The sequence below is a fragment of the Rutilus rutilus genome (assembly GCF_951802725.1).
Source record: "Rutilus rutilus genome assembly, chromosome: 24".
NCBI classification, from domain to species: domain Eukaryota; kingdom Metazoa; phylum Chordata; class Actinopteri; order Cypriniformes; family Leuciscidae; genus Rutilus; species Rutilus rutilus.
In genome coordinates this window covers 17,290,965-17,305,874 of record NC_140228.1, presented here as the reverse complement: position 1 = coordinate 17,305,874, position 14,910 = coordinate 17,290,965, and the positions used below count along the sequence as shown (strand labels likewise).

At 37.7% G+C, this 14,910-nt stretch overlaps 1 protein-coding gene across 1 annotated transcript; it reads left to right on the top strand.

Moving 5' to 3' along the window:
- The first annotated feature begins 6,181 nt into the window (after nt 1–6,181).
- On the top strand, nt 6,182–11,924 carry msc (musculin (activated B-cell factor-1)). The gene is made up of 2 exons (XM_084399099.1): nt 6,182–6,869; nt 10,368–11,924. The coding sequence occupies exons 1-2, from the start codon at nt 6,462–6,464 to the stop codon at nt 10,449–10,451; spliced, it is 492 nt and encodes a 163-aa protein (XP_084255225.1). The 5' UTR covers nt 6,182–6,461; the 3' UTR covers nt 10,452–11,924.
- Nucleotides 11,925–14,910: the final 2,986 nt, after the last annotated feature.

The window sequence follows — 14,910 nt, the reverse complement described above, 5'->3', positions numbered from 1 at the left end:
GGCTCCTCCCTCCCTCAGCTTCACCAGAGACCGTCGTCCGTACGGCTACGCCGGGCTCCCTCGTCCCTCTAGCTCCACCTTGGTCAACCGTCACCCTGCCTGCACCACAAACTTTCAAGCCATCCACTGCACTCCATCTCTTCCCCCCGTCAGTCGTCCACCGGGTGTCGTCAACCAAAGCTCCACCATGGCTCCTCCCCCGTTGATTCCACCGTGGGTTATCGTCCTGGGTGTGCTCTGGACAACCACCTGGCCCCACTGGTTCGTTCAACCAGGGTTTTTTTTTTCCTCAAGGCCCTCGTCCGCCACCAGAACCATCATTCTGTCACAGTTATGCTTAGTTTTGGTTTGGTTTTCTATTAGTCTGTTTAATCACCTGTCTGCCTGTTCCTCTGTTCTCCTTTCCCCGCCATGATCAGTTACCATGTATATTAATTTATTCTTTACAGCTGTTCATCATTTAGTTCATCACCATGTGTATTTAAGTTCCTCACCTTCACTCACTTTGTCACACTTTGTCCTTCATTGTTTGTGCATGGCACACTGTTTTGTGTAGTTGGCTTATGTTTATTAAACACATTTATTACCGTCTTTAATTATACCTTCTTCATCACTGGACATCAAAACTAAAGGTTAAATTAATTAAATTAGGTCTAAATTAAAGGTTGATGTGTATTTTATTAATGAAATGTTTAGTTAAGATATATAGATAATTGTTTATTATCTGTATTTTCTTGGACAGGTTTCATGAGATTCACCCCATCAAATTCTGGTTGGACATGGAAGCAAATGGATAGTTCACTCTACAGCCACTTCTATCATTCAATTAAATGTGCTTGTTTCAATGCAGGGGGAGGCTTCACTAAAATGGGGGCGTATTGATTTTCCTAATGGCCGTTTTGATGCTGTTACATGCCATTTGTTTTACACTGCAGCTGTGAGAGCGTGGTGACCATGGGAACCAGGGGAGGAGAGCGCGCATAGCTGATGTCATAGTCCTGCACCTGTCTCCCTTACTCATTCACACAAAACAGAAGGAGAGAAAGAAGGAAAAGAGCCACTGCCCACACTATGACCCTTAACACGCTTATCGACAGACAACTGCACATTTCTCATGTTAGCTCTGACCCAAGACAACGTGGGCAGTATTGTTCCCATGTAATTAGTCCCTATGTGGAATCTTGGGAAAGATGTTCTTACACAGTTGTTTAAAGTAGAGATTAGTGTTAAAATGCTATGAAAGGTGCCTCGTTACTGATTCACATACTAACATTTGTTTACTTAAACTTTTTTTTACTAGGCATCTTGATCCTGCAGAGATTCTCTCAAAGAGACGCAGTTATTATTAGTTGAAATCAATGCAAGCAGAGCCGACGGGTTCCCAACAGGTTCCCAACGGATGAACTGATGTTTTCATGTAAAACAGTCTAGACCGAAAAAACAATGTGTCCTTGGATAAGGAGCATTCCTGTGCTATGATACATGAGAAATCCTGCTCATCCTGGAAGAAAATGGAGATCACTTTGCTACTGTACCTTATGCAATATGCATCTGCAGATTTATAGAGATTCTTACTGTTCGTGCTCATAAGCCTCTTTTCCACCATCGGGCTGAACGGTTCTCATTGTGAAACCTCCCCAGTTTTTATTTTTTTATCCACTGTTATGCTATGAAATCAGGATTAGGCCAAAAATGCGTTTACCATTATTTAGAGAATTTTCTCAGCCTAAATCCATTGATTTCACTTCAAATCCATGCAATTGTGAATTTTGCGTGAGGCTGAAAGATTTATGAATGCAAATTTCACAACGGGTTCATGGTCACGCGGGAGTGACTTGAGTGAGCTGCGCTTCATATGTACATCTCTACATTATTGAAAAATTGCGTGCAAAAATGTCCTTTGTCCATCAATAGTGTACCAATGTAGGAAGTGCACTGCACTCACAAATATCACTTTTAAACCAACTCCAATATATGTGACCACAACTTTAGAATGTAGGTTACCTTGGTGACACAAGAGTTGGCAACACTAGCAAGTGGACTGTGGAGGATTATCATATAGAAAGGTAAAATTATGATTTTAATGAGCTTACATAAAGCTCGGTTCACACTGCCAGCGACACGCAGTGACAAGTGACATGATCCCATTCATTTCAATGTGGAGAGCTGCCGATTTCAGGTGACACCAGTAAAAGTAACCTATGGCGACAGTATGTAGGCGTGTCCAGCGAAGTGACAAATTTGAGATATGTTTAACTTTATGCAAATGTTTGTTTTCAGTGGCAAGAAGATAGATTCGTCTACAACATGGAATAATATTCATGAAAATCATTCACAAACCTTACTTAGCAACCAGTAAACACATTGAAATGCGACACGATAAAGTGAAGCGAATCGCCGATGAATGCAAACGCTAAACAATTGATCGCCTTCAGCTAATTCACGATAATAGAGAATGCTTACCGAGAATGCATTCTTCCACGTGTATGTATTTCGTAGGTTTTTCCATTTGGCTTTAACCTCGTCCACTGCACAACATACAATAAATTAATTTTAAATAAATTAACACTGTTTTCAACTAAAAACAGAAAACTTTTTATGTGTTTTGGCCGGTCACTTAAACTACAACAGCGGGGGCCTGAAAATGCTAACTTTTGAAAATGGGTTTTTGAAAACTATACCGGTATCGTGTCCGTGTTAATTACTAAAACTCAAATTTGTGAAAGTGGTGACGTCATGCGCATGTGAATTACATATTATGTCTCAGACACATACTTTTTCTTAACAAACCATCGCCAACTACTGGCCTGGCATGCATAATACAGTTTTGAATCGTTTTCACGATTCTTTCACAATTTTTATTTTTTTTTGACCAATAACATCATAAAACATAATTAGAGCAACAATTAGCATCAAGCTACACTTGACAATTTATGAGATTACTACTCAAAACCCACTTTAAGCCATCATCGAGTAGGCTATTTTGATTATAAAATGGCAGACATGCATTATTTGTGTTTTCTAATGGACTGAAAGTTACACCTGCTTAGCATTTCTCATGTAATTTCTCTTAGCATCACATAATTCAGTGGAAAATTTATAGAAATGATATTCTCTATAAAGAAATATGAAGTAAACATGAGAATAAATCTGTTCTCAGACAGGAACAAGAACTCAACATCCATTCTCTTCTCTCTTCCAGAATTTTTTTTTCTTCAGCGTTTACACTGGTTTTCAAAACAGCGCCACCAATCTCGGCCCTTTTGTGCAACAGCAGCGGCTCCGGGTACGTGATCTAAAGCTCAAATCTAATTGGAAGGCCAATTTCATCGCAGGGTGCTGAAAAAACAAACACGCTTGGTCTGGAAAAAAATCTTGCTTTGTCGCGCCGCGATTGATCGCAGCCGATGCGAATGGCTCCATGTGATCTATTGTTTCGATTCAAGAGCATTACCGCGTCGTACCTTTCACTTAATCACACTCAGGGGCTGTTTACGCGACACCGTTTTCAACTAAAAACGTAAAACTTTTGATGTGTTTTGGCCATTCATTTACACGACAATGGCGTTTTGGGTGCCTGAAAACGCAAACTTTTGAAAACAGGTTTCAAAGTGCAAGTTTTTGAAAACGGTCTACGTGTAAACAACAAAAACGCGAATCTCTGCAGACGTCATGCGCATGCATATTACGTGTTCAGTCTATAGTGTTTCATCGCCATCTAATGGCCTGGCAGCAGAATACAGCGTTTTTAGCCGTTTTCGCGTATCCGTGTGAATCGTTTTGACAATGGTGGCGACTGTGAAAGCTCAAAAGGAAAAAACTTCTTTGCTTTAAGCATATCTTTGTCATGTAAATGTATCCTCAGTGTGAAAGGCCCTTAATGGGAACACCCACTAACAACAAAGTCCAAATGAACTTCAAACAAACCTATATAGTTTTTGCCTTATTTTTTCCGAAATTATGTCACACATGTTCGTTCTTCGATTTTGCTTGAAGTCTTTTGTCACAAGTGGTTTCACCAGCACGGTTGAACATGGGGAAGTAATTAGCTGGAACGGTTTGTTGAACCATGTTCAAGTGGAAATTCAACTGGAATCGTTTGGCCAGATGGCGGAACAAATGTGAGACGAGGTGCGGACAAATGGAAAATAATAAATAACTTCTTTTAACTTGACCGTCTTAAAACAGTATTCATGAGCAAGATGCTAAAAAAGCACTGAGGTTAAATGCGTCCGTCTAAAAGCACGAATTTTGAAAAACTACAAAAGGCGTTGTATGTGAACAGGTCCTTACAGTAAGAATGAATATTTAAAATTCCACAGAGCAAGAAGAATAAACTGTTCATTGTAGGTTATTCCAAAGCTGTCTACACTTGGCAACAACCCTTTGCAAAAATGGAGCATACAAGTTAGCTATGCTTTTGGATAATTGTTGGCTGAGGGTGACCACTGTAATATAAAATCTTAATTTCACACTCATTACGCTGGAATGAAAACTCATACATATCAAGTTTACTGAGAGATATTGTGAGATGCTGAGAACATTTCAGCTGTGGGAAATTTAGTTTTATGGTTTAGGAAATTTCTCTCTTCATGTATGGTCATATAAAAGATGCAGAGATATACTAACACATTTTTGATGCATTGTGTAATTTTATACAGATAATGTGTCGTGGCTAAGGACGTTATCACTTCTTTAAGGGCTGATGTTGTTCAAAATGGCCAAATTAAAAGTCCTTAATTATACATTCCGTATAATGATGAAAATTGATTAATTAATTATAAACATCCAGATGACAAAATAGCTATGCCCTCCTTTTGATGTGTCATTTCAATGTCAATTCTAAATGTATGAACAGGCCATACAGAACAGTTTACTAAAGAAGCAGTCATATAAAGTTTCCTCTAACAGCTGAACTGACATCTGCCAAGAATAATTATATTGGCTAAAAATCATTTTAATTTGCCAGGCATGTGTGGTTCTATCCTATGCCACGCACCTCATGGTTACGTGTTTCTATATGATAGGAGAGACAAATGAGAGCACAGTGTGATCATGTGAAGAATGTCAACATGGGTATTTTCCCTTTACCCACAGGGTCCCAGTGATTGCCCCCCATCCTGCAGATGTAATGTAAAGTGCTGACAGCTGTGGCCAATGTGCACCGAGCGTGTGTGAGAGCGTTCTAACCAAGCAGAAACCCAATATCTCTGTGAAATGGCCAGTGGATTAAGAACGTTTGATAAGCCTTTCAGACATTTCTATTTGCTTAAGAGCATGTGGGAAAAAGCATTTAAGTGGACCGTGGGTGACCACTGAACTGAAGAAATAAGAAACGAGAGTTTTTCACAATATTTTCACTGAATTATTTATTTGAAGCATCGCTAGGTTGGTTTGGGTTACACTGGTGCAGGTTGTTTTGGAGCCTTTTTAAATTCATTGGATTCAATATTTATTATTCTGTAATAAAGAAACATCCTATCTATCTAGAACGAGTCAGCAAATAATTGTATGAAATAGATACATATTAAATAATGATTTAGATAATATATATAAATATATTTCCATGACTAAAGGTAATTTATTAAATATTTTTACTTAATACATTTAATAATAATAATAATACTAATAAATATCAAAATGAATATGTTGTTTATTGGCTTTATTATTATTATTTATTAAATAAATTATATACTGTATATATATTAATATATAACTAAATAAATAGGCTATATATATATGTATCAAAATATGTAATATGTATTAAATATTAAATTATATAAATATAATATAAGATACTATTTGATGTGCATGTATATCTTTGTAATCAAAATGTGTTCAATTATTTATTATTGAATAATAGTATTATTGATATTTTTAAATAAATAAAACAAGAATTCAATATTAAATAAATATTGAATATATTATTATATAAGAAATAATAATATGTTCAATATTTATTTAATATTGAATTCTTGTTTTATTTTTTAAAACAATATATATATATATATATATATATATATATATATATATATATATATATATATGCTATCAGTGCCACTTTGTCAAACAGTCTTGCCAAAAGTTAGATGGGGAAAAGGGGAGGAGAAATGCCTGATCCACAATGACCCGGCCAAACCCCAAACCTTAAATGTGCTTGGTACACCGCAGGACAAGCTCTGAGATGCTCAGTGAGAAGGGGGAATTAATACACTCTGCTTTGTCTACCCTACAATTTTAATAACATTTTACATTCAGGAAATGCTGAATGACTCTGAATGGTGATTATGGCCTTGTTTTGATGTGCCTTTTCCCTGGGCTTCTTTTACAGAGATTCGAAATCAAGGCAGCACCTGTTGCTTTGAATCTACAGCAAGGACGCTGACTATCACAAACTATTGAAACAGGACTGCAGTTTTTTTCAAACTCAAGTTCCTTGCTCTGAAGCAGGTGCAGTCGTGATGTCCACAGGTTCGGTGAGTGATCCTGAAGACCTCCAGGAGCTGTCAATCACTCACACGGACACTCGTTCTCTGGAAGACTCAGAAGACGAGTTTGGTATCGATGACAGTTTGAAAGCAAAGACCAAACAAGCTCGACCTGGTGCCAGCAACAACAAGCAACAAGTGAAGATGGCAAAGGATGGCAGACAGTCTCAGAGAAACGCAGCAAATGCCAGAGAGAGGGCACGCATGAGAGTTCTGAGTAAAGCGTTCTCTCGGCTGAAGACCAGCCTGCCGTGGGTACCGGCAGACACCAAACTGTCAAAGCTGGACACTCTGCGCCTGGCATCCAGCTATATATCTCACCTCAGACAGCTCTTACAAGAGGACAGATACCAGAACAGCTTTGTGCATCCTGTAAACTTGGTATGAGTGAGTGTTGTCTAAGTTTATGACCTGATTTTATATACTTCCATCTGGTTGAGAAGTTTTTTTGTTAAGTATTACTTATAATGTATAATATATAATCTATAATACAATATATAAATATATAAAACATATACCACTAACAATTTTGTTGTATTTTTTTTTAGAAATGTACCATAATAGTAGGCTATATAATTTTCTAAAGTACGGGGTTTTAAAGTATTTAGTATTTTATTTTGTATTATTAAATGTCAATAATACAATGTGTAAATAAACATAAAATAGTCATAAACATAAATAAATACGCAATAATAACAACGTAATAATAATTTAATAATACTATAATAATACATTACTTAATAATTAACTTTATATTTTAGATATTGATTAAAAGTACATACAGTATACTTAAAAAATATAGCATCAAAATATGAGAATATTATTAAATATAAATAAATAATACTTATAAATAATTATTATTCTGTATTAAATATCAATAATAATAATATATTATAGCTTTCCTGTAGCTCAAACAGTAGAGCTTTAGCGCTTGCAACACCAAGGTCATGGGTTCGATTCCCAGGGAAAGCAAGAATGATAAGAATGTGAATGTGTACCTTGAAATGCAATGCAGGTTGCTTTGGATAAAAGCGTCTGCCAAACACATAAATGTAATATTAAAGCAATTATACATATGCATAAATAATTAATACCTTTTTATTTAGCATATTTACAGTAACAGTAAATATGCTGTATTAAATATTTGTGTGTGTGTGTCCTACCCCAGTTCCCAAAAAGTTGGGAAAATTTTGTAATAAAATCAAGAAACTGTGATTTGTTAATCGTCTTTAACCTTCATTTAACTGACAAAACATTTTTTCACTGTTTCAGTTTTCACTGACAAACTTAATTGTATTTTGTAAATATAAACACAATTTTGATTTTGATGGCTGCAACACACTCCGAAAAAGTTGGGACAGAGAGGCATGTTTACAACTGTGTCACATCACCTTTTCTTTTAATTACACTTTTTAATCATTTGGGAATTGAGGATACTAATTGTTGCAGTTTTGCACATGGAATATTTGCCCAATCTCGCCTGATTCAAGACGGCAGCTCAACAGTCCATGGTCATCGTTGTCTGATTTTCCTTTTCATGATGAGACAGATCTGGACTGCAGGCAGGCGGTCAAGCACATCCACTGTGTGGTGTATAGTGTCTAAGAAACCACTCTGTTCTGTGCACACACTGAATGAGTGATGCAGCGGCAGACCGTGTTAAGTGACAATGGTTTTTCAAAGTACTCCTGAGAACATGTGGCTATATTTAACAGAGTAGCATGATGGCTTCTCATGTAATGACAACAGAGGTCTTCTTCCTTACCCTACACGGACTGAGATTTCTTTGGATTCCCTGAATCTTTTTACAATATTATCCATAGATGGTGAAGGACCTAAATACTTTGCAATCTTGCATTGAGAAATTCGATTTTTTTTTAATTGAAATTAGGCAAAAAGTGGTAAGCCATGACCCATCTTTGTTTGCAAAGACTGAGGCTATGTTTACACGGAAACGATCTGAAGAGAAAACGCAATCACTTTATCACTTTTTATTCTGCGTTTAGACGAGCGTTATGGGGGGGAAATCTGCGTGCATATGGTGACGCAAAAGTGTGTGAAATTCGATGTAGCGCATGTCTGTGACGTAAACGCGTACGTGACGAGAGCCACCGTGAGCAGATCAGTGCCTTCACTGTCTAGCAGACTTTTGCGTTTTTACCCTTTAGACAGGAACGCGACGGTGGAGCGTTTTTAAGATTTCCACTCTGGAGGGTGGTTTCACTTTTTTGCGTTTTTAAGCCCCAAAAATGCCGTCGCCGTCTAAACGAAAGGCACATCTGATCAAATATTTGTACGTTTTCACCCGCAAGCGTTCTCGTGTAAACAGGGCCTGAGGGACTGTGCACACGACACCGTTTTCAACTAAAAACGTAAAACTTTTTATGCGTTTTGGCAGGTCATTTACACGACAACAGCATTTTGGGTGCCTGGAAACGCAAACTTTTGAAAACGGGTTTCAAAGTGCACGTTTTTGAAAACGGTCTCTGTGTTAACAACAAAAACAAGAATTTCTGAAAACAATGACGTCATGCACATGCGTATTATGTGTTAAATCTATAGTGTTTCATCGCCATCTAATGGCCTGGCAGTGTTTTTAGCCGTTTTCACGGATCCGTGTGAATGGGAATCGTTTTGACAATGGTGTCATCTGGACGCGGAAAAACGTCTAAGTTTTAAGCATATCGTTGTCGTGTAAACATACCCTGAGATGCTCCTTTTATACCCAATCACGAGACCCACACATTTTACCAATTCAACTGCTTATTGTGGACTGTTTCAAAAGAGTATATTCTATATATTCTTTTCACTTTTATTTTTTTGGAGTGTGTTGCAGCCAAAATGTGTTTATATTTACAAAATACAATTAATTTGGCCAGTGAAAAAAACTGAGATTTTTTTCTTTGTACTTTTGACTGTTAAAGGGATACTCCACTTTTTTTGGAAATAGGCTCATTTTACAACTCCCCCAGAGTTAAACAGTTGAGTTTTACCGTTTTCGAATCCATTCAGCCGATCTCCGGGTCTGGCGGTACCACTTTTAGCATAGCTTAGCATAGATCATTGAATCGGACAAGACCATTAGCATCTCTCTCAAAAAAATGACCAAAGAGTTTTGATTTTTTTCCTATTTAAAACTTGACTCTTCTGTAGGTACATCGTGTACTAAAACCGACGAAAAAAAAAACTTTGCTGCCGTACCATGAGTCCAGCAGGCGTAATGATATGACGCAGCGCCTGAAAATAGGTCTAATAGGTTGGACAAAGTCCCGACCACGTTGGAAGTTACCGAGCTGGGGACTATTTTCAGGTGCTGCGTCATATCATTACGCCTGCTGGACTCATGGTATGGCAGCAAAGTTTCTTGATTATTACGCAGGAATGAGAGTATAGTTTCCAGCCTAGAAAATCGCAACTTTACATTTTCCGTCGGTCTTAGTACACGATGTAACTACAGAAGAGTCAAGTTTTAAATAGGAAAAATATCGAAACTCTTTGGTCATTTTTTTGAGAGAGATGCTAATGGTCTTGTCCGATTCAATGAACTATGCTAAGCTATGCTAAAAGTGGTACCACCAGACCCGGAGTTCGGCTGAATGGATTCGAAAACGGTAAAACTCAACTGTTTAACTCTGGGGGAGTTGTAAAATGAGCCTATTTCCAAAAAAAGTGGAGTATCCCTTTAAATAAAGGTTAAAGAGAATGAACCTTGATTCCAATCTTGATTTTATTACATTTTACAATGTCCCAACTTTGGGGTTATATATCAAACTATTTACTGTTACTGTAATATGTAATGCAAATAATAATGTAAATAAATCTGCGTCTGATGGCATTTAACCAGCATGTGTGGCTGACTTGTTCATTCTTTTTCCACAGACCTGGCCTTTTGTGGTCTCGGCACGATCAGAGGACACCAAAGACATTTCAGCAGCGGTCAGACTATGTGGAGCTACAGCATAAACATCTGGCACCTCTCTGTCTTTTATCCCCCTCCATCTCTCTCTCTCTCTTTCTTTTTACTGTCTGTACTCATGCACTTCCTTTGAACTTACATCAATGGACATTATGCAATGAAGACAACTGCATGTGGGACGTAGCCTACATGTAGTTAAACAGCAAAGTCATTGCACACAAATTTGTCTTTATAGCGTGATTATGTTGTCTAGCAAACATAAGCCGATATAACTTTGTGTTTGATTTTTATTTTTTTTGCTGTCTGTGTGTAGATTAAAACTAACTTTTAAAGGAAAGAAAAAAAGAACAAATTGCATGACCAGAAGCACAGAAAATCACTTTTACTGTTTTAAAGCGATTGCAATTTTTCGAATCACCCAGCAGACTTTTAAAGATCACATTTTAACAGGATGTTTTCAACTTGTGGAATCACTCAATGATTGTCTACATCAACACCCTTGATGCATAATAATCTTTTTATGTACAGTACCAGATGAAGTCATTTATATCACAGTATACGCCTGTTGAGCAATTGTATCTCATTTAATATGTTGAATCATTTGTTCATCGGTATAGTTACGCTGTGATTCCGTTTGGAGAACTACACAATATTACACATAAACTATGTCCCTTAATAGGAATACTTTGAGCAATGTACTAGTTAGCTAATTAAATGTCATAAAGTCCACAATGTGTGAAGTTTATTAGTACATAAAATAGCCTACGTGTCATGCCAACTTTTTCGGGATGCTTAATTTGTTTATTTTGCATGGGAACCGCCTGGCCCTCAAACTTGGCACTTGCTGATCTTTTCACTTCATACAAAGTGATAAGAAATGTATCAACTATAAAATACACAACTTAAAATACAATATTTTCCAAATTGTTGAACCCAAATGTGAGCTTGTGTTGTGCCCATGTGCGCAGCGGTCATTAGAAAAGTGTGTAGTTTGAAGAGGAAGCTGACTTTTCATCACGTTTGTGGAGGACTGCAGCTGTCGAGCCATTAGTTTCCCAGAACGCTGAACTGGTCCCCTGAGGGAGTCTCACAGGAGATGAAGCACTTTGTCAGGCAAGGACAACTCAGAAACGGCTCTCACGTTCTCCACCGCTGCTAGGATGAGCGCTCTGGGGTTCACTGAGCTTACAATGAGGAAAGCATTATCTGACTGCTAAAACTCATGACTTCATAATCCACTGTCATTTGTCATCCTCTTCTACCTGGTAACCACCAGATAATACATCATTAAATCAGAATGGTACTGGAGTGTAAAAGTGGAATATAGTGTAATAGCATACGCATTCAAAATAGTTCTCAAGCCCGTAGGCAGGGGGGGTTCGGGTGGTTCGAACGAACCCCCCCTCACTGCCAAAGGTCCAGAATTTAAGTCGTTTTTTGTTTTTTTTTTAATGTGATTATTGTCATCATTGTTTTAATCAATGCTTGTGACAAATATACTGGGTTGCCGTTTCAAATTAATATGATTATTGTAGCTGGACTTGTGTGTGTGTGCCGCGGATACCTGTCAACACTCCCGTTTTTCCCGGGTTTCTCCCGTTTTTTAGCCTTATCTCCCGGACCCCTCCCGGTTTGTTATTACTCCCGGGAAACTCCCGTCATTTGCATGGCCCAAACACCTTTAATGTATAATCGGACCAAGTTTGTCTAATGTTGTTGCCAGATCTTGTATTAAATGCATTATATTCACACAATCCACACACCATATACTACAATTTCAACCCATTTGTCACCTCAACCTGGCAACCTATAACCCAGTTGCGCAGTCGCGGAAAGTAGGCTATAACCCGAAAGCGAGCCGATAGACATGGCAGGTGAGGGCCGGATTAACCATTAGGGCAACTGGTCACTTGCTCAGGGGCACATGACATCTAAGGGGCACTGACAGGTAGGAGGAAATACACAGAAATTTAATAAAGTTATCAAACACTTTACAGTCTTCACTGCATAAAGTGCATCTGCGGGTTCACGCAGACTTTCCTCCCTCCCCGCTGAACGCCAGCGATTACTAATTCGTGAAATGCACTCCCGCTGGTTGAGCGCGGTAAATTCGTTTTAGGTTCGATATTAGCCGGACATTTTGTTCTATAGGGTCGGGTCTAACAAAGATATCAATAGCAAGATTAGTTTTAATATTATGTGACCATTGTATATCGACATGATGAAAATATTCATTCAAAATCATTCATGCATTAATGCTGCATAATTATACCTGAGAATGCTTTGACGCGTTTCCACAGCGCACGATGCTTAAGGGAACGTCTGCCAATTCCACCAACTGCGGTAAACGTAGACTATAATTTCTATGATTTAAAATTACTTTTAACATTTAAAAACAGACGTTTTCAAATTCCAAAGCTTGCAGAAGGTTCCTAATGTCAATACTGACTTAGGCTACAGCTTTAGCCTTGAGTAAATTAACTTGTCTAAGAAAATTATTCCTAAAACGTATAAATATCAGTTGAGCCTACTTTCGTCACTGACACAGACGAAAATGAAAAGACTAAGTTCAGCTTTAGGAGGGGAAGAAATAGGCCAGGATAAGAAGACTGAGAGAAAAATTAATATGAAGATGAAGAGAGGTATTGACAAATAATCTAATGATAAGGTTTTAAAGCTAGCCTATTTCTTATAATTTTTTGGCCTTCAAAAGTCCTAAATTGCACATATGTAGATCAGAGAAATCCAAATTTTCTCGGGGGAGCATGCCCCCGAACCCCCCTAACTACGCCAGGGCCTTGAGTCTTGATGCCCAGGGCACAGGAAATTGGACACAATTTAAATACAAAAACAAAATACAAAAGGACGAGAAAAACTGCAAAAAGGTCCACTTTTTGAAAAAAATAACCCCCCCTTTCAATAGTCTGGCTACGGACCTGTAGGTGACAGTTCTGGACACGTGATACAACCAGGGGGGCACTAGTAAATTAAAAAATAAATAAAAATGTTTAATTAAAAACATTGTTTTAGCGACACCGGTGGCCGTTAAGCGAACTGCAGCCAGGAACTTGTTGCTCGTGGCTTGCTGGCACACGTGCACACGTACAAGTGACTGAACGTGAGTGATTCTAGGCCCTGAAATCCTACTTATTGCGAAGTTGTTTTTCGTTCTTTGCTTAAAAGTAAAAAGAAGTTGGAAATACCCTTTGCAGCAATGTACTTTTAACGAACACCCAGACGCCACCCGAGCTGGTGACAGCGACGTTTAGAAGACTTATTAAATATGTGCTGCGGGCATTCCCTTTCAGAGTCTCAATAACAACACAACAAAACTGACTGTGCTGAGAAAACAGCAGTTAAGAAAACATATGATCGTAGAGATGTGGATATATTTGCACCAGCTCTGCAACTCACCGGCATCATGTCGACAGATGAGGTAATTACAACTGCACAATGATATTGATTTGATTATAAAGGAAGTAGCCTATATTTGAGACTATAGATCTGACCATGTGAGACTAGTTTGAATCAACCCCTTTTCTTTGCATGACACATTGACAGTACAGAATTGCTCTTTCGGTATTATCTTTGAACATAAATTTCATGTCAGTTTAATTTCTCGAGAGCGCGCGTAAATCACACGTCCCGAGTCCACATAAAATGTGTCTTCATACAGGTTGTTCACACATTAGCAAAAAAATAACTAAATACATGAAAATTCGGACATGTAACTTTAGGCTATAGCCCCTTTAAATAGCCTATGTAAAATGTTATATTAATTTAATTATATTAAAGTTGTTATATTAAAGTTATATTAAAATAATAAATGCCACAAATACTAACTAGTAACTGCTATATTTGATTTTATTAAGCCCTCAATAATCTGTCTAATCTGTCTATCTATCTATCTGATATCTCACTCAAATCAACCAAAAGATTGAAAAAAAAAAAAAACTATACATAAATAGACATAAAAAAAAAATACGAAGAAAAAGTGACAAGGCTCACATTTTATTATTGGTATTCCTCTACCGTCAGTTGTATAAAATGAACATTTTTATATAGCCAGCAGAGGTCGCCATTGATCCACAATACGCCTCAGCCACATCAAACTTTTGACACTCAAAGTTTTTGTCTCATTTGAACCTTGATGTTTTCCTAGTTTACTTTGACTGATGAACAAGTTATTTCAGTCAACGCTAAACTTAGCAAACTCCCTTTCTGTAGACCTATTGGTGTGTCTTTGTATTGGGAGCAGAAATGTCCAGTAGATTTAATTAAAATCTTGAAATACTCTGTATGTTTAGCCTTCCTTTTCTCAGGTGGAACACATTTTCATTAATATGGAGCTGTGTTTTTGTGTACCAAAAACACATTTCAGAGACAAAATTTCCATGAACAGGAAGGAACTGTAGGTCCAAAGCCAAACAGCACAGTTCACTGACCGTTTCTTTGTAGTTTAACCAAAAGCACTAACTGCAAACCCATGACGGGCCAAGATTCAGA